The sequence below is a fragment of the Lemur catta genome, chromosome 18 (genome assembly GCF_020740605.2).
Source record: "Lemur catta isolate mLemCat1 chromosome 18, mLemCat1.pri, whole genome shotgun sequence".
In the NCBI taxonomy this organism is placed as follows: Eukaryota; Metazoa; Chordata; class Mammalia; order Primates; family Lemuridae; genus Lemur; species Lemur catta.
Genome location: NC_059145.1, coordinates 19,425,667 through 19,446,955, shown reverse-complemented (window position 1 = coordinate 19,446,955; position 21,289 = coordinate 19,425,667). Strand labels below are relative to the sequence as shown.

General features: G+C 33.9%; 1 protein-coding gene across 2 annotated transcripts in view; it reads left to right on the top strand.

Moving 5' to 3' along the window:
- The window catches only part of PPP4R2 (protein phosphatase 4 regulatory subunit 2), a 57,633-nt gene that overhangs the window by 29,492 nt on the left and 6,852 nt on the right, over window positions 1–21,289 (top strand). Inside the window, exons 1-4 of one of the 2 annotated variants that reach the window (XM_045530767.1) lie at window positions 1,351–1,515; window positions 9,265–9,435; window positions 19,247–19,340; window positions 20,978–21,015. In XM_045530767.1, the coding sequence (XP_045386723.1) occupies window positions 9,317–9,435; window positions 19,247–19,340; window positions 20,978–21,015 (251 nt within the window). In that variant the 5' untranslated portion in view covers window positions 1,351–1,515; window positions 9,265–9,316. Of the gene's footprint in view, window positions 1–1,350; window positions 1,516–9,264; window positions 9,436–19,246; window positions 19,341–20,977; window positions 21,016–21,289 lie in introns of those variants that run through there. The other variant, XM_045530766.1, reaches the window with a different exon arrangement.

Genomic DNA, 21,289 nt, shown 5'->3' with positions numbered 1-21,289 from the left:
TTATCCATGTAATAATGTTGATGTGTTCCTTTTCCATGTATTAAGACAATCCTTGAACCAAAGTACAAATTGTTCTTGCAGTAGGTACTTTGCTTTTAATGATTATTTTTTCTTCTCTTGGGAGTATGTGATATAGAAAAATGCTTTCCAAATAATTATATATACCTATTTGATTGGTAATTTTAGAGTAGCACATAACTCTGGGGTATATTTCAAAATACAATTTAAAAAGTCAGTATGTAAAACTACACAAAATAGATAACAGAATATTAAAAGCCAGTGTTGTAGACACTGTTAATACTTTGGGTCTCACCTTCAAACTCACGATTCTGTACGATAAAACCTTTGTATTAAAGTGTATGGTGTTCTCTCACCACTTGTGGCTGTGTGCCAACTCATTTTTATATTTCAGTAACAGAAATTTCAAGCCTTAATCAAGCCTCCCTTCTCTTCCCTTCCTGACAGGGTCTAGCTTTGTCATCTGGGCTAGAGTGCAGTGTTGTGACCATAGCTTTCTACAACCTTAAACTCCTGGGCTCAAGTGATCCTCCTGCTTCAGCCTCCTAAGTAGCTAAGACTACAGAAATGCACCATCATGCCCAGCTAATTTTTCTATCTTTAGTAAAGATAGGATTTTGCTCTTGCCCAGGCTGGTCTCAAACTCCTGGCCTCAGGCAGTCCTCCTGCCTCAGCCTCCTAAAGTGTTAGGATTATAGGCATGAGCCACCTCTCCTGGCCCCTCCATCTTTCTTTTTTTTTTTTTTTTGAGACAGAGTCTCGCTCTGTTGCCCAGGCTAGAGTGAGTGCCGTGGCGTCAGCCTAGCTCACAGCAACCTCAAACTCCTGGGTTTAAGCGATCCTACTGCCTCAGCCTCCCGAGTAGCTGGGACTACAGGCATGCGCCACCATGCCCGGCTAATTTTTTTCTATATATATTTTTAGTTGGCCAGATAATTCCTATTTTTTTTAGTAGAAACGGGGTCTCACTATTGCTCAGGCTAGTCTCAAACTCCTGACCTCGAGCGATCCACCCGCCTCAGCCTCCCAGAGTGCTAGGATTACAGGCGTGAGCCACCACGCCCGGCCTCATCTTTGTTAATGCATAGAACACCACATCCAAGAAAAAAATTTTGGTTAGATCTCCACAGCACATTATCCTGTACTACTGGAAGAGATTCATGAAATAGATTTTAATGCCAATGAGTATTTATTTATTTTTTAATTGAATAATCTACATTTTAGAATTTTTCTTCCCCCCCCCTTTTTTTTAAATCTATCCACCTGCTATTTTATCCCTCAAATTTGTGTGACTTTGATCTTGCAATTCTGATTTTCCCAACTCTGTTATTTTTCAGGAACCAGTGTACTTCTCAACAAAAGGGATTGTGTATTGCAGTGATTCTCAAGCAGGGGCAATTCGTCCCTCCCCCCCAGTTCATTTGGCAAAATCTGGAGACATTTTTGGTTGTTACCAATTGGAGTGGTGGGGTGCTTCTGGCACCAAGTCCAGAGAGGGTAAGGATGTTGCACATATCCTACAGTACACAGAACAGGTCATCGAAACTCAGAACTCTCTGACCCAAAATATTAATAGTGCTGAGTTTGAGAAACTCATTTATTGTTGATATTAAGCTCCTTCTCTTTGTTCTACTTAAGTCCAATACCTTTACACTTCCTTTTTTTATTCTGACCCTGTTATGGTCCAGCATAAAGTTCGAACTTTGTCCTGAGGCCTTTCCTTGATGGGCTCTAAACCTACATTGTGATCTTTTTCAAGGTTCTATCATACCATCACTTAAATCCCTGCAATTAATAGTTTATGATGTCTTATTTTCTACTTGTTTAAAATCTGTATATCTTGTTTTCCAAACTTAATTCTGTTAGTCAAGGATAGTCTTATATTTCTTTAGGACCTTTCAACTGCTGTTGACCTTGATGTTATGGGCTGATTCGGTAGAATGAAATAAAGGGTTTAAGGGCCTACCTAGGCTCTGGCAAATGTGGTATTGAAGGGATAGACTGTCCTTGTTGATATCAAAGTAGAACTGATATCAACTTGATTGTGGAGTAAGTGGTAACAGCAGTGGCAAAAGTGGTGAGAGAAGAGTGACTTCCCAGTAGCAGGGAAGAAAGTAGATCTGTTAGGCTAGTGCTAGCTAAAAAGCGCAGTCCTTTGTGTTGGCTGTCTTCAGCCTGGGCCGCACTGTTAGAGGAGATGAATCTTTGGTTCAGCTGCGTATGTGGAAGGGAAGGGTCTATGTTGGTATAGTAATAGATTTTTTTGGTATATTAATAGATTTTAGAAATCTAGAAGTAATGACTCAAAGGCTCAGAATTAAGTCAGATTAATCAGAACACACTCACAGTTTGTTGGACTTTTTGTTTTAACTGGTAGGGAGAGGTGGGGTGAGTGGATAGAAATTTGAATCTCTAGGCATGTTACAATCCTTATCATGAATATATAAGTTGCCAAGAAAGAAACCCAAGTTTATGCTGAACTATTATCTGAAAGTTTGTGTTACCTTCTGAAGCTTCCTTTCCATCCGATTGGATCTTTTTATGTGTACAACCATCATTAGATAGCACTCTAAGTTCAGTGGCAAATACTTTCTTTTTAGGATTTGTGTCAGAATTTTACTGTTGTGGAGCAGGTACCATGCCAGCTTCAGATGAGCCTCTGAGCAAGAAAGCATGTAACACTTCAGAGATAATTTCAAAATAGGAAAAATTAGAAATATCTTAGTGTCACTTCAACATTTATGTCAACAATACTTACTAACTTTGAAGCAGTCAGTACAAAATGAGAATCCAAAAGTTTATATTAATACTTGTGTCACATAGTAATTTATTTTTTCCATGATAACGTAAGAGAGCAAAGACAAATAATTTTAAAAGGGTGGGGATGGGATGTAGGCAGTGGTTCTTAACTGGGGACAATTTTTGTCTCCCAGGGAACATTTATCAATGTTTCGAGACATTTATCGTTGTCACAACTGGGAGTGGATGGGTGTGCTACTGGTTTCTAGTGGGTTGAAGCCAGGGATGCTGCTTAACATCCTATGATATACAGGACATGCCTCCCATGACAAAGAATTATCTGGCTTAAAATGTCAGTAGTGCTGAAGTTGAGAAACCCCAGGATGAAGGATTGTAAAGGAGCTATTAACACAGGGAAGAAATGCCTTGTGGCCAGTAAACATAGGTTAAATAGTCAGTTTTACTAGCAATGAAGGAAATGCAAATTACTTCTATCAAATTGACAGAATTTTTGAAAGATTATAGTACTCGAATGAAATAGGTATTTTTGTATACTACTGATGACACTATAAATAAAGTAAGTGGTATTTTGTGTCTGGGGAGTTACTGAAGGTCTAATCCAAAGTTTTGATAGGTATGCTTCATACTTTCGACTGAGTGTTTTTAATTGTAATGAGCTAGAAGTGACCTAAATTTTTAAAAAATGGTGGTTATTAAATTATGTCATAAATGTGTGATGCAGTTAAAAATCTTGGTTTCAGAGACTATCGCATGAAAATATCTGCAGTGAATTAAGGTAAGGTGGGGGATAAAGGGACAGTAAACTAGGATGTCAAATAAGTGGAATAGAATATAGATTGGTGAAAAATATACTTTAGTGATGATTGCTGACTGCAGATCATGGCTAATTTTCATGTTTTAATTATATATATGCATTTTTTCAGTTTCACCTGGTTCTTAGCATGTGTATAATTTTTTGTATTCTCATTTTTCACGACTATTGATATCAGAAAAGGAAAAAATGTTATTTCTTATGTTTCACCTCGTTCTTAATGTGTGTATAATTTTCTGTATTCTCACTTTTCATAATGACTGTACTGTTGATATAATCAGAAAAGGAAAAAACCATGTTATTTCTTCTATTTTTAAACTCTAGTAAAATTTTGGAGTAGTCCTAATATTTCTGAGACTATTTACTGACTAGTGAATAGTCTGTCTTTTACCAGATACCAGTTTTCACGTATGTGTGGGTCTGCTTCTGGGCTCTCTTTTATGTTCCACTGATGTATATTAATGTTCCATTAATCAATAAAATATAGTATGATATGGTATGCTAATGCAAAAAGAACCCTCACTTGTTTGGGGTCCCACTTATAGAGGTTTTCTGAGCTAGTAATTAGTATTTTATAATTCTTAAAAATGTCATGATTTTTGTAAGCAATACACATGTTCTTATTTTTGTTATTTTTTACTTATTTAATTTAATATCCAGATTAAATTTACCTGTTTTGTTTGCCTTAGTCTTTTAATTAAGTCTTCCGATTCAAATATCTGCTTTTTGAAGACTGTTATGTAAACCTGTCACCTTTTATGAGTGATCAGCTCCATTTTTATTCGTTCTTCTCATATTCCCCTTTGATGTTTACAAATGGTGCATGCAGTATTTGATGTACCGTTGGAGTAGGTGGTGGTGGTGGTGGTGGTGGTTGTGGTGGCAGTAGTAATAGTAGTAGTAGTAGTCGTAGTCGTAGTAGTAGTAGCAGGGCTCTCCTGTGCTTTCTTATGTTAGCTTCCCCACAATTTTGTGTGGAATGCCATTAGGCTGAATAGAGTGATCTTAATAGAATTTGGAGTGGTAAGAGGCAACAAGTTACGGTAGTGGTCACTGGCCATTAAATTGTTGTAACACCAGTTGGGAAAAGAAAAGATGAATTTTCTGTCCTTTAGCCTCTGAAAAGTACCTTTAGCCTTTAGAGAATTGTGAGGGAAACATGTTTTAATATTGACTTAAGAATTCCTATGGTGAGAAAAGAATAGGTCAGTGTGGAGTTTAGTAGGAGGGTACGTTTATTAGAGATATGAGCTGTAATGACTTCCCAAAGGAGAAAACTGCAAAAAGGGAAAAAGGAAAGCGAAGAAATGGAAGTAAAGAGAGATGAGCCTACTTAAAAAAATTAATGGGTAATGGAATTTCAGCAAATTCTTGAGTTAATTTCAGCAAATATTTAAATTCTGAATATGCATTTTATTTCAAGAAGTTGATTCTGAAGGTGAAAATGTGTTTCGTGAGCATGTTTAGAATTTCATTTTGATTTTGAAAACTAAGGGTTTTTTAAAAATTGTTCTTTTGTAGTTGCTCTTCATCCAATGAATGCATTCCTAAGGATATTATTTTTGTTGCCAAATTTTTAGTTGATTTGCTCATGGCCTGTTTTTGTGCCTGTATTATATAACTTTTGTTTTCTGTTTTTGTTTTCATCAGATAGTTGTATTCCAACAAAAAGCTGTATCTTTCACATTTTATGGAGGTTTTTTTTTCCCATCTGTATATGGTATAGTTTCACTTGAATTGCATCTCTTGGATCTAATTTAAAATAACTCTGTTTGATACATCTGAAAGTTAAAATACCATGTGTGGGCAATTCATGTTCAGTTTATAGGACTTAATTCCTGTTTCATGAATAAGTGTTATAGAGTCTTTGAAGCACTCCATAATTTCCCTTACCTGGAGTCCTTCACTTCATTTCTGACTATTCCCATTAATGCCCTTTTTTGGGATCTCATGGATGTCATGTCAAGTGGTTAATGGAAAGATGGGGTTAAAAAAAATAAAAAACCTGTGCATATGGAAATCTGAACTCATAAAACATTCTGAATAGTGGGTGATTATTAAAACTACAAATAAAGAAATGAAAAATATAAGACTTATTTCAGTATAACCTTCCCTGGTGTGCTTAAATATTAATTAAGTGTATGTAGGGAGTCTCATAAAATTGAAAGCTAAATTTTAGGAACTATAGGCAATTGTATATTAATCATAAATTAATATTGGCATATCAAAAATTATAATGTGTGCTGCTTTTGTTTGTTAAACCTCAAATTGCCCTCTCCAAAATAGACTAGGGAAAGTAGGGAAAAATTAAACATGCAGATAGCTTTTAGTAATCATCTTCACCAGTTTTAAAAATAATAGTGATAAATTTATACACCATCTACTTCACTCATGTAATAGAATGGAATTGTTGGGTCACATGTCAATTCTACATTTAACTTTCTGAAGAACTGCCCAAGTGTTTTCCAAAGCATCTATACCATTTTACCTTCCCACAAGCAGTGTATGAGATTTCCAGTATCCCCACATCTTGGTTTTTAATCCATCTTTTTTTTTTTTTTTTTTTTTTTTTTAGACAGAGTCTCGCTCTGTTGCCTGGGCTAGAGTGCCATGGCGTTAGCCTAGCTCACAGCAGCCTCAAACTCCTGGGCTCAAACAGTCCAACTGCCTCAGCCTGCCGAGTAGCTGGGACTACAGGCATGTGCCACCATGCCCAGTTAATTTTTCTATATATATTTTTAGCTGTCCGTATAATTTCTTTCTATTTTTAGTAGAGACGGGGTCTCGCTCTTGCTCAGGCTGGTCTTGAACTCCTGAGCTCAAACGATCCTCCCGCCTCGGCCTCCCAGAGTTCTAGGATTACAGGTATGAGCCGCCTCCCCGGCCCTGTCTTTTTGATTATAGCCACCCTGGTAGGTGTGAAATTGGTATCTCATTAAATTTTTTATTTGTATTTCCCTAATAGATAATAATGCGGAACAGCATCTTTTCATGTATTTATTGGTCATTTGTATAACTTCTTTGGAGATATGCCTATTTAAATTTTGTGCCCATTTTTAAAAAAACATTTTGTTGTAAAATACAAATAACATAAACTTTACCATTTTAAGTGTACAATTCATTGGCATTAAGTACATTCACAGTGTTGTACAACCATTAGTACCATCCCTCCTCAAAACTTTTTGTTACCCAAACTGAAACTGTACATATTAAACAATAACTCCCATACCTCCATCTCCTCACCCCCTGACAGCTACCATTCTTCTGTCTCTGAACTTGACTATTCTAGATACTTCATATAAGTGGAATCATACAATATTTATTCTTTTGTGTCTGGCTTATTACAGTTTGCACACTGTCTTCAAGGTTAATCCATGTGGTAGCATGTCAGAATTTCCATCCTTTTAAGGGCTGAATAATATTCCATTTTATGTAATATATCACATTTTATTCCTCAATCTGTTGATGGACAGTTGGGGTTATTGTTACCATTTGGCTATTGTGAATAATATTGCTATGAACATTGGTGTTCAAGTGTCTGATTGAGTTCCTCCTTTGAATTCTTTTGGGGATCTATCCAGAAATGGGATTGCTGGATCATATCGTAATTTTAGTGGTTTTTTTGTTTTTTTGTTTGATTTTGAGGAACGATGCTGTTTTCAACAGTGGCAAGAGTCCCACCAGCAGTGCACAAGGTTTCAGTTTCTCTACTTACTTGCCAGCCCCAATACTTGTTATTATTTTGGTTTTTGGATAACAACCAACTTTTATCTCATTGTGGTTTTGATTTCCATTTTCCTAAGATTAGTGATATGAGTATCTTCTCATGTGCTTGTTGGACATTTGTGTATTTTCTTTGGAGAAATGTGTCTTCAAGTACTTTGCCCATCTTTTATTTGGGTTGTCTTTTTTGGTTGAGTTGTAAGAGTTCTTTATATATTTTGAATATTAACCCCTTATCAGACATAAGAATTTCCAAGTATTTTCTCCCATTTCGTGGGTTGCCTTTTCACTCTGTTGATAGTGTTGTTTGATGCACAAAATTTTCAAGTTTTGTGTAGTCCAGTTTATGTCTTTTGTTGCTTGTGTTTTTGGTGTCACACAGTATCTCAACACTGATTGCTTTCAAAATGTCTTGGGAATGAATGTATCGGGAGCCTTCCAAGCTCAGGATGAAGAATAAAAATTTTCCAACTTTTAGTTTTTTGCTTGGAAGTTCACATTTCATCATTGGTAACAAATATTTTCATCAGTTTCTCTTAAAATGATAGGCTCACTTTATTCATTTTCAGGAAAATGTCTACCACATTCTCCCAGTCTGTTAGCATTCTTTGTGTGGCAGTCCTTTCACGTAAAAATGGTGTTCCATGAAAAGTGGCAGCTAGTTTAGCTGGCAGCAATATTCAAGTGTTCCTTGAGATTCCCATACCACTTTGATATGCAGTATAAGTTCTTATGTGTGTATTTCTCATTTTGCTACAGACTATTAAAAGATGTGTATTCAAGGATTGGGATTTAATGAAATATATAATTTTTCTTTATTACATTTTAAGTGAAACCTTTTTTTTTTTTTTTTTTTTTTTTACTGTGAGAAGGTGGTGGTGAAGAAGGCGATGACCACTACTGCTAGCAGTACAGTTTGGTGCTGTTGCCTTGATTCTTGCTTGGTAAATTGCCATCAGTTTTACCCACCATTGCTTTTGTACCTTTCAATGCAAACGTCAACACAATGAAAATTCAGTTTATTCTATGACAATAGCTTTGACCTATTAAACCACAATTTGAAAACTGCTGGCCTAATTTAGGGTTGCTGGATGGGATGGAAGGGTAATTACAGATTAGCATTCCCTTTATTTTGTGTAATTTTAAGTAGTCCACCTGTGTAAGAGATTGATCTGCTGGTACTGTCTACCTGAGGAAACGGTTGGCTTTTCTGATTCTTGCATCTCCTGGAGGAGTTTAGGCCATTCAGGCAGATAAAATTATAAAATTTCCTCTTATATTAGTGGTAAAATGTGAGGGAAGCGGGATAGAAAGGTGTTTATATTAATTTAATAAATGAAGAGATATGAAAATTACATAAGGAAATCATGTATTTTCACTGTGCAAGTACTGGTTGGGTAGAACCTACGATGTGTACCTCTTAAATGACAAAAGAACCTGAAAATACTCACTAAAAGAGAAAGAAAAGGGAGAAATTAAAGTTTATTCTGTTATTTAGCAGATGAAAGACAAGAAACTTTATTAGTCCATGTAAGCATTATAGTTTGGATGTTAAGAGGTTAAGGTGTGGATTCATTCTGATTTGTCTTAAATGGAACACTAACAAACACCTCCTTGGTTAGGTTTGTTATAAGGGTGAAAAAGAAATACTATTTTAAACATGCTAAGAATGGGACCTAGCACATCATAGGCTTTCAGCCAGCGGTGGTTCATTTTAAAGGTTTTAATCAGAGATTTGGGTTTTGTTTAGGTCGGGGAAGTTGGATGGAATCAGCTTGGAGCTTGTGAGACTGATCAGGCATGATGATGCATGCTCCTGAACAAAGACCTTCTCACTACTGATTATTCACATCTTAATTTTGTGTCGTGGTATATTCTGTATTTGTGCTCTGTGTTCAAGAATTGTAAAGCTACATGGCATTATATATATTTTTTTAATTTTTTGTTTATAGGATTCAGTGGTCCCAATTTAAAGGCTATTTTATTTTCAAACTGGAGAAAGTGATGGATGATTTCAGAACTTCAGCTCCTGAACCAAGAGGTCCTCCCAACCCTAATGTTGAATATATTCCCTTTGATGAAATGAAGGAAAGAATACTGAAAATTGTCACTGGATTTAATGGGTATGCATTTAATACTATTTTAAAGATTTAATTTGTAGCAAAACTTTATAGATTTTCTTAAGTTTTAATGTGTCTGGTTTGAGAATTGATTATACATTAAAATAAGTTCTGTGTTTCTTGTGACATATAATACTTAATGATTTTTAGCTTACAAAGATTTAAAATATTTACAGGCCCGCCCCCAAGAAACTAGAACTACCTTTATGGCTCTCAGCGACATTCAGATTTTAACTGGGCATAACAGTGGAAACATTCATTTATCAGGAAATATTTAAACTTTTTTTCTTGTTTTATATTTGGTATATCTTTATACTTTGTATAGAACCTGTGTATCATTAAGAGAAGTTACATTTCTTTTAAAATGAAAAATAGCAATTTATAAAAGTATTCTTATTAGTAAGCTCTTATTTAGAAATTGTTTTGGAGTCCCCACTCCTCCACCCACCCAACAAGTAACCATTTTTTAGCCTTTTGTAAAACATTAAAAACATCAGAAGGGCTCTCTGTACTAAGATAAAACTGATCTTTAAAAAGAAGTTGCTGTGTCTCATATTCTGTCATTTAAAATTATTTCTTTTTAGGATTTTGTATTTTTAGGGTTTCTTTTAAATTGAAGGGAAGAAGTGTTTGTGAAGTTGACTTGTTCAGTATTTAGTTGGCATTAACAGTTTGGAGTGTGGAATGACAATACCAAATATAATGAATTGTGGATATGCTAACCAATGAATTCATATTTACAGGTAGATTTTATTTGAGGGGCTTTCAGTTGTATTTTTAGGTAGCATAAATGATCTGATTTTTACCTTCAGGTATTTCATTACATGAGACTTAAAACAAGATAGTGTAATCCAGTTAAACCCTTTGTTATTAATATATTCTGTTTTTAAGTTTAGGAATTCTGCTTAAAATATCAAACCCTTATGCTTTTTGGCTTTGATACTGAAATGCTTTTTGTGGGGGAGAAACTATAGCTTTTTGTCTTTGAGGATCCGTTAATTATAGTTACTTCTGGAGATCTGGAGTGGAAAGAAGAGTTATTTTCTTTGTACTGTTGAAGTTTATTTAACTACATGCATATATTTCCTTATTAACTAAAATAATTTTTTAAAAAGCACTTATGCAGACAAAGACACATGCTGTGTTTTAGAAGTATGTTCTATAAGATTTACTATTGAATTGAATGAATGTGTTCAAGATAAGACTAGTACTTTTGGGGATATTTATAAATAGTACATATATAAATAGTACTTAAGACATTATAGTGACTCATCTTTTATTTCAATAAATTTATGGCTACTATTCAAAAATAAAAGTTAAGGTGAAACAGGTCAAATTATACCACTGTGATTTTAAGCTAATTTACTTGTGATTTTGAATTAGTAATAAAGAATACCATTTTCAATTCTTTCAAATTAAGTTGGGCTAGATACAGATATAGGTAATCTATATTAATAGGTTATTAAATCTAAATGGTTATAATTTCTTAATCTATAAAACAGTTCACCTATTTCAGAAAATGATTTGAACAGTGATCAGATGCCTAAGTATACTTCAGTATAATTGTTTTTAAAACACTTTCCATTTTTGAACTGTATGGGTTTTTTTGTTTGTTTTGAGACAGAGTCTCACTCTGTCACCCTGGGGTAATGGCATCATCATAGCTCACTGCAACCTCAAAGTCCTGGGCTCAAGGGATCCTCTTGCCTCAGACTCCTGAGTACCTGGGACTTACACAGGGGCATGCCACTACTCCTGGCTAATTTTTCTATTTTTAGTATAAGGGGAGAGGGTCTCGCTCTTGCTCAGGATGGTGTTGAACTCCTGGCCTCAAGGGATCCTCTCACCTTGTCCTCCCAAAGTGTTAAGATTACAGGCGTGAGTCACCATGCATAGCTTGCATTTTGAACTTACATTTTTAAAATTTTGATTTTTCAGAATGGCAGTTTTTGATTTTTCAGAATGGTGTTTTCTCTCTAATCAGGCAGAATCTAAGTCTTAATCAGATACTTTAAGATTTTTCAGTTTTTAATTTATCCTTTTTTGTCTGATTTATAATATATTGGTATGTTGAAACATGTCTATAACCTTTTTCAATTTTATTTTTGTGTTTTGAATATGTGTAAATTAGTTTTAAAAATATTTACTAAGAAATAGCATTTTGTTCACTGTCAACTAATTTGAGAGTTTGTCCTTTATAATATACTCTTCCTCCCATTTATAATAGGTCATCTTTAAATTTTACAAAAGTGATATATATTCATGCTTTTAAAAAGGTCCCCAAATGTCATAGAAGTACACAAAGAAAAGAATGAAAGTAGAATCATGTATGCTAGTTGTATTTCTCTTTTTAGAAGGGCTTTAACATCTTCTCTATGTCAGTACATTTAAAGCTACATCTTTTGTGTATGTATTTGAAATGGCTGCATTGTTTTCTGTTATGTGAACAGGCTGTAATTGCCCCTGTCTTCATTGGTGGTGGGCATTTATCTTTTCGCTATTATGAGCAATGCTTGTAGTGAGCATCCTTGTACATATCTTCTTTTGTTGATGAATGTCAAGTATTAAATGTATGTATAGATTGTTGCTTTTTTAAAATATAGAAATGTACTAGGAAAAAACATAGGCACACTTAAAATTTTTCTAGTTATCAGTACTGCAAAATTGACCGCACAGAATGTGTTCATTTATTTTTATTCTTCCTTGTGTATTAAGTGCACATACTGTAATTCTTCAATATTTGTGTGTATGTATGTATTTATGTTTCTTTGACTGCAAGTGAAATGGCACTTTTTTTTTTTTTTTTTTTTTTTTTTTGAGACAGTCTCGCTCTGTTGCTGGGGCTAGCGTTCTGTGGCATCAGCCTAGCTCACAGCAACCCCAAACCCCTGGGCTCAAGTGAACCTCCCTCCTCAGCCTTATTGAGGGTTACGATTATAGGCATGAGCCACCACACCTGGCCAGGAACATCTTTTTATGTGCTTATACCCTTTATGTGAATTGCCCTTTCATATCTTTTTGTTTGTTTGTTTTCTTATCTTTTGGTGGTTTTCTTATTGGGAAGTTTTTGGGGTTTTTTTTGCCTTTAATTTGTAAAGGCTCTATATTAGATGCTTCTTAGTATTTTGCCATAAAAGATTATCCATTTTCTAAAATTATTTTAGTATATTGTCAAAATACAAGTTTTCCCTCCTTGAAGTGAAAATTGTTCATTCACTTGTTTGCTTGATTTCCTGAACTCTGTAAGCTTCTGGAGAGCCTGGGGATGTCTTTTCCAAACAAGGCCTAGAAGAGTAAGTGCTGTAACACCATAGATTCTCAAACATGTATGGTGTAAATGGGTGGATGGATGAATTAATTAAAGGAATAAAAGCACATTTAGATCTGTATTTAATGGGTCATGGAAGAATTACATAGTTGAATGCTTAAGTTCTTTTAAATTTTTTTAGTCGTTTTCTTGTCCTTTTAAAATTACTTTTGAACTTTAAAATTTTATAGGAGAAGATGGATTTTAGCTGCTCTCCAGAACTGAAGTTACAGTTTCTTAGGTGAGAAACACCAAAAATTAAATTAACGGAAACTAAAAATTTGAATAAAATGGCCGATTAAAAGATATTTGTTGCCATCTTATGCCCTCTGCTTGGGATTAAAATGGAAAAGAGTATATGGGCATACTCAGACCAGAGCCATTTATGGAAATCCTCTTCCTGTCATAGACACCATGAATATAATTTAGAAATTGTTAAGTAGGTTCATTACTATGATGATATACAAAGAAGAATTTTGAGAGGTAGAGAGGATGTAAGTTACATTCCTGGTAGTTTAAGAAGATACCATTTTGTGTCCTCTCAATTATTTATAGTGGAAAAAGAATCAATATAAAAGTGAATTAATCACATAAGTCTTGCCCCTCCCTTGTCAATGCTGTTAGTGATCTAAGACCTCTCTAAAACATCTTTAAAACAGGCAGTAAGTCTCACTCACTGTGAGTAGTAAACTAAATAGCATTGCTATGTATTTATGAGAGGGTTGGGAAAAAGTGGACAGCCGTTTGATACCTAAGAATCTTTACATCGTGTGTAAGGCAGATACAGTCAGTCACAGTGAAGTACTGCTTATCATCTTCTGGCATGGTAGTTTTTCTGTCTTTTGAATTTCTTCTCTGGTGTTATGGTGTTATTTTAATGTACATGATCAACCAGATTTTGCTTGGTTTTGAAAAGTTTCATCTGATTGTCTTACCTGTGTGCACACATGCATCTCTTACAAATTTCTACACCCGAGAGGGTGCCACTTTATACTTTTTTTAAAAGTTATATATGAGACTTTTATACTCTAAAATCTGGATTGGAGATACAAAACATATCCCTTTTTCGGGTTGTATTGTTTACTTTACAGTTGGTTGTAGGTTATTCAGGGACTGAGGGAATGAATGGGTCCTTAGCCTTTTGTTGCTTTGTTCTCTGACTTCCTTAACCCATTTTTTATTGCTTGCAGGATTTTCTGCTCCTCAGGTGGCTGTGAAAAATGGGTTTTTGTTTTTGTTAATTATTCATGTCAATATTTGTTGAGCATATTGAATCTATTAGTTAATGTACGTGCTTTCATTTTCTTTTACTTTCTTTCTCTTAGAATATTTAGTTGAGAGTTGGCATTATTTAATAGCCATCCCTCTTTATTTCCCCACCTTGCCTTGTGGCAAGTGTTAGTGTGGTTTGATGTGATGCTCTCTCTAATAAAATTCTTAAAATTGAAAAATGGGAACTAAAAGGAAGCTAATTTTTTCTTGGTAGTTATATTTGATGCAAGTGAAATGATACTGCAGACTACTATAGGCATGCTAAGAGATGATCTAAAAGCTTTAACAATTGCTGTAGATTAATTTTGAGTTGGGGAATAAACACAGACATTTGTTTATTACTGTGTTGTACATTAGGTACAATATTGGGTTTCTTTACTGTTGAAAGGCTAATTCTTCATTTTCTTTATTTTTTATACTTCACATTTTACAAATTTTTAATAAGAATTTCTGGCATTTGGGATATAAAATATATGAATATGTATGTGTATATTTATATAAATGTTAAAGCCTTAGTACAGAAAGAGCATATTGCTACAAGTAAAGATACCACAGGATTCCAGTGGTATTTCTGACTTGGTAAAACTTTTAAGAGTAAACAAAATTATGAACTTACTTGTTAGCCTTTGATAGCTAAGAGATTTAAGTTACTTCTACTTAAATAGTTCAAATCAGACTAAGTATTTCTGTTAACTAAGGTACAGCCAATGTGACCATTTATAGTCAGAAAAGACATGGTAAAATCCATATCTTCGTGCATAAAACAAAAGCAAATGGCTATTTTGACATTTTTCTTAACAGAATGTCCAATTTTATGTCATCTCTTCAGCTTTTATTCTAATAGCCTCTGTGTTATATATTATGTTCCTTTCTTTTTCATGAGGAAAATTGCTTATTTAATACCAAGGTAAGGTAGTTAATTCTAAGATAAAGTCTGAATGAAATGTGCATTTTTTTGAGTGCCTTCTTTCCAACTGATATATATTCAGATTATTTTGTGTCTTAATGATCAAACATTTAATCAAATTAAGATACATTTAAGACAAACTACAATCAGAGCTTCAAATATAGGAAATTGTTTCTTTAGGGTTTAGCCTTACTGCTTAAAATTTCTTTTTTTAAAAAAAGCATTGAATTGCTACTTTATGCTTAGATGTCTTTCTCTGATGTTCAGCAGCTTTCCTGGTATTTGAATTTACATAGCTTTTAGGTATACAAGTCTTGGGCTTTTTTTTTTTTTTTGAATAGTAAATGGGAATACATCATTTTCAAATTAAGAAATAACAATGTGAAATGTGTGATCCTCTTTAATTAGAGTCAGTTCTTTTCTTGGAATTAAAAGGAATATTTTAAAAGACAGAGTTACACTTTTAGTTTTGTTGGTCTTTGGACCATTCGTGCCTTTGTACATTCTCTATTAGATAGTAGATGGAATCAGGATAATGATGGGAACTAAGGTTTATTGAACACTTTCTAAAATACATAAGGCACCATTAGGTAATTTAATGTATATTATACATTATGTTATATTTAGTCCTCATGATAATCATGTAAGAAGTGCATTGATTTTCCAGGCAAGAGCATGGAGACTTAGATAATTCAACATGGGCAAAGTCTCCTAGTGGGCTAGCAAGTTTAAAACAAACAAACAAAAAACTATTCTACTTTATAATTTGTCCAATAAAAGGTCAACAGCTTTCTGTAGCATTTCTGAGTAATACCATCTGATAGTATCTGTTACTTTTGGATCGTGTGTGTGTGTGTGTGTGTGTGTGTGTGTGTGTGTGTGTGTGTAAAAGTTTTATTGTATTTGGTAGACATAATTAAAAATTTGAAATGCTAGCTAGTTGTGTCATATTTTTTCAGTTCCTTACATAATTCTAGTTTTATATTTTACAGTGTGAGCAAATAAGATATCATTGCTGAGTAAACTGAGTACATTTTATTCTAAGTAATCCAAAGTATTTTTCTACAAAGTTATCTAAAGTTTACAGTATACTTTTGCCAGTGAACATCTCCCCATTCTCCTCCAAATTTAAGGATTCTGGTTCAGACTTTTCATTGAGAACAAGTGACATTCATGCTTAACACTCCTCCCTCTGTTTTTACTTTTCTTCTTAGCATGTTTGTCTTAAGAAAAGCCTTAATATTTTGGGGAGTTAGAATAAACTGTTTTGTGTGCTATATATCTAATGGAAAAGTATCAACAAACTTTTCATATGGCCGCACTAATGCATTCATTTTAGATTGGATTATTCTTATGCCTGCTTTAGAGACTTCACTTGTGTTCTCAGGTTTGTGCTTACTTGCTTGGCATACAGTTTATTCTATCTTCATAGCACTATGTACACAATTTTATTAGCATTTATAATTATAATAATGTGTCTGTCTGCTGTGTTGTTGAGCAAGCATGGTATTTATTTATGGAATAGATTAACAGTCCAAAAGTTCAAACTGTATGTAAAAAGACCTGTTGTTAAAGTTACATTCATATTTCCAGTGGATGCTTTTATTTATAAGAAATGTTTGGTTGTATTTTAGCCTATTCACACGAGGAAGGGGTGTTGTGTGACATTTTAGTGCCATCTGTCGGATACTTGGTAAAATGACTATAAAAGCTTTGAAAGTGTCTAAGAATGTAAACTCATTTTATCATAGGCTGTTATTGTTGGCATTGCTATATAAGCACATACACCCGTCTCCACCCCGTAGCAGTATTACTGTTCACCAACACATACAATATTAATAATTGGCTACAGTTTTACTTACATTTCTACAGAAAATTAGCCACATTTCTAAAGAAAATTAGCCAAAACATTTAGTGTAAATGTTAAACAGGAAGTTTAAAAATATTTGTTAAAACTAATTTTAATTTATGAGAAAATATTAGGTTTTGGTGTGGGAAAGAATTTTAGTTTGAAGGGAAGGCATAACTAGACAATATCTAATTATTTTTCAGTTAAGTACTATTTGAATACCCAAATGTGCTATTTTGTATATTTTCAATAACATATATAAACTCTTTAATTGCAGTATCACTGTGAGATAATTAATGAAGAAATAGCTTAGTTGTGATGTGTGTTTAAGGTTTGAAGAGCCATGAACTAGAAGAGGAGCTAAGGTGCAGGTATACCACTAATATTCTGAGATCCATGATGACACTGGATTTCAAATATGTATGTATGCAAATTATATAATGAGTATAGTATATGTGAAGAACTCCTGCCTTTAAGAAGCTTTCAGTCAAGGATGAGAAAAGACAATCAAGAAACATATTGTTTGTTATATATGCAGCTTGGGAAAATGCGTAAAAACTTTTTTTTTTTTTGGAGACAGTCTCTACTGCCCTGAGTAGAGTGACATGGCGTCAGCCAAGCTCACAGCAATCTCATACTCCTGAGCTCAAGCAATTCTCCTGCCACAGTCTCCCGAGTAGCTGGAACTACAGGCACACCATGACACCTGGCTGATTTTTCTATTTTTAGTAGAGACAGGGTCTCTTTCTTGCTCAGGCTGGTCTCGAACTTCTGAGCTCAAGCAATCTTCCCACCTCAGCCTTCCAGGGTTGCTAGGATTATGGACGTGAGCCACCGCGCCCGGCCTTAAACATTTTTTTACATGGAGTTAGAGTTTTATATATTAGCTATAGATTTCCAATTATGTGTTATCTTTATGGGAATGAACTAAAAGATGGTGTGAGCTTACTGTTTCATGATTAGTAATGCTGTTGGTATGCTCTGTACTTCTCTTTTCCATTTAAAATGATTCTTAGTTTTGACAGTGTGCTTTGATCTGAGTAGATTTTCAAAAGCAAGAATGAGTATTCTTTCTCAGGAACCCAAAGGAATTTCCTGTAGCAGTCATGATGAACATCAAAGAAGTTCTGTATTTCCAGTTGCTTCTGAATATTTGTGGTAGCAGGCAAACATTTCATCTTTTATTTTGTTCCCTGTCTTTTGGCAAAACAAAGTTTTCTCACTTTTAGGTTTGAATGCTAATTGAGAAAAGATTAATGCTTGGACTTTCAAATATCTAAAGTATTTGTTTTCATATGAATAACATTTACTTTTAGTGTTTCCAAAATGCGTTGTAAATCTTACGCTGACTTTTATAAGAACATAAGTAAGAATAGTGTTGATGGTAAGAATATGAGAACCAAGTGTAGTTTATCCAATTAGAAGATAAACAACTATGATTTTGTAAAGTATATGTGGTATAGCGGACAGGACATGGGATTTGAAGTTAGAGAAACTGGGTTTGAGTCCTGGCACTATTACTCACTAGCTGCTTTACCTGGTGGGGTGGGGGAGAATATTGTGTTGAATTGCCTTTAAAAAATAAATGTTGTGAATGTTAATTATTAATTTGAGGCTTTGTAATTCTCATTAAGGAGAATAAATAGATTTGTATGGCAAACATTGAAGTCAGAAGATTTATGTTTGTACTTTTTAGCTGCATTTGTCATACATATGTTGCTCATTAACTTTGCTGTTCAGTTTGTAATTCTGCTGAATGCTAATAGTTATGTGAACTGAAAACTTTTTCTGTATTTATAAAATGATTTTAGTTCCATCTTATGTCAGTTTTGTATTTGCTTTGATCAAGTGAAAATTGAAGTATGGTGAGAGTACTTGTAAAAGTTAGCCATAGGTTCTTATAAAAATATTGAGTATTTTTGTGTATATTTTAAGTTTGATTGAACACATTGGTTGTATATAAAATTTTAATAATGGAGCAGAACCTTATTTAAGATACTTTTTCATTGGAATCATTTATCTTGGTCTATCTCATAACAAAATTATTTGTAGTTTGAACACTTTAAAAGAAATTTTTGTGTACAGGGGAATGTTTGAGGAAAAGTTTCTATATTTAAATAAACTCTAACTTGATTATCATTTGTGTTGCCTGTCAGGTAAGCTTAAAATTGAATTATCAGGATTTAGAAGATTAATTTTTGTCTCAATCAGTTTTGAAATTTTCTTTTAATTTTGGGTGTTCTTTTTTTATTGCTTTTTCAAGCAAGAAAGAGAGAGGTTTTTTGTTAAGTAAAAAGACAAGTATACTTATTGTCCTGTCTGTTTTTAAATGACTCGTCCATTCATTTCCCTATTACAGCATTTTTTTTGTAGCTTAACACGTGGGTAACTAGATAAAACTTTAACTAGCAAAGAAATAATGTTCCTAATTCTCTTGATAATTAATGACCTCAAACTATAAAATTATATTCTTTTGCAGTATCCCTTTTACTATTCAGCGACTATGTGAATTGCTAACAGATCCAAGGAGAAACTATACAGGAACAGACAAATTTCTCAGAGGAGTAGAAAAGGTATTTTTATTACTGGAATTATATTAAAAGTAGTACAATGGATTTCATAAAAGAACATTAAATAAGATCTGTTTCAGGCACCTTTTCTTGAAATAGATTTTCCAGCCTACTTTGAGTTTTTCCTGAGTTGTTTTCCAAGCTCTATGTTTCAGAGAGAGATTTAATAGAAGGTGGCAGAGGAGGGCTTGTGTGGTGAAGGTTTAAACTTGGGGAAACCAGTTTATTACTTCTTGGGAAATTCATTGTGTACATGAACATATTAAAGGCTCTAAGAAGTTTTACAGTTGACATTTTAACTTTCTGATAGAATGTTTTGCAAACTTATTTACCCATGGAATTCATTTTCTTAATTCTGGAGTGCAGAGGTAGACACCTTTGGAAATTTACTAGTGCAAACCTTTTAAATTAGGTATTGAGTAGAAAAATTCAGTACAGATTTAGGGATAAACATTGGGGGGGTTGTTTTGTGTTTTTTGTGGGGGGTGGATGAGGAGTGTCAGTAATAAGGGAGAAGAAGGGCATCATTCTGGACAAAGAAAACAACATGATGAATCAAGGTGTTGAAGGGAATGAAAAGTAAGAAATTGACTTGTCTTTCTGGAGTGAAAAGCAAGTGAATGAGCCACAGGAGAACCAAGTCTTAATAATTCTCAGTTGGTGATTGATCCTAAAACATACATTTTAAGGTTCTCATTCTAATTAAAAGCTTTACCTTGGGAACAGGGATTCAAAACCATTACTTAGTCATTTAGTTCTTAGAGCCTTATGGGATTGATATGTTTTGTTGATCCTTGGTGCCCTCAGTTGAATAAGATTGCCAAAGGCCAGGAAGCTGAGATGATTCATCAGTATTTATTTTTCAGCTCCGAGGCTTTTAATAGTTACATTTTGGAGCTCTTTGGATACGGAGGCAATATGTCACAGTAGTCATACCAAGAGCCCTGCCTTCAGATCAGGGCTTCAGTGCTTCCTAGTTATGTGACTGTGGGCCAGTTACTTAACGTAAGCCTAAGTTTCCTCCTTTCTAAAATGTGGAAAATAATAGGACTGTGAGTGGAATTAAATGCAAAGCACTCATACTGGCTTATAGTAAACTTTCAGTGAATATTGCCTATTTTTGAAGTAATTATTGCCAGGATGATTATAAGTATATTGCAAAAAAGGTTTGAGTCTCTTTCCTTGGGATATATGATGCAACACAGGCAGCTCTGGATTGGGTATTGCTTTATAAGGAAAATCATTACACTTGGCCCAAATACTTCAATCTCTAAACATCTTTGGGTGATTCCATCTAAAATAAGAGAGCATGGTTCCATTCTATTACATATAGTATGTGATGTCAGGGCTCTAGAGTAACTAGATTAGGATAAAAAAACAAAGACTAGTAAAAGAAAAATTGGTAGGGTATTTTATTTTGGCCCTTTGTTGTTATTGTTTTAGTTTTTGTTTTACCAGTTGTCGTTTTTAACTATTTTCCTTTATTAGCAAAAGTAAATGGAAACAACACACTAGGGGAATTCTGAGAAATTAAAAACAAATGATTAGATTTTATCTCATAGTACTTTTTTAAAAACAAGACAAAACTTTCCTTTGTATTACTTTTCCTTATAGTTAATCACCAATATTTGTTGTTGCAGAATGTGATGGTTGTTAGCTGTGTTTATCCTTCTTCAGAGTAAGTATAGAGATTTTTTCTTTTTCTAGTATATTATTATTGTATTCTATTTGCTATGTTACTTAAACATTATTCTTAAATAGATTGCATTTATTTTACATGTAATTGTGATTACATTTATAAATGCGTGTGAACTTGCCATCCAGTCCCCAAAGTGGAATATTACTAATAACATTACCTATGTTTTTCCAGAAGAGAGATTTGGATTAAAGAGATTGGTACTATGCTGTAATTCTAATATTGTTGGATTTATGTACTGCCATGGCACTCAGAG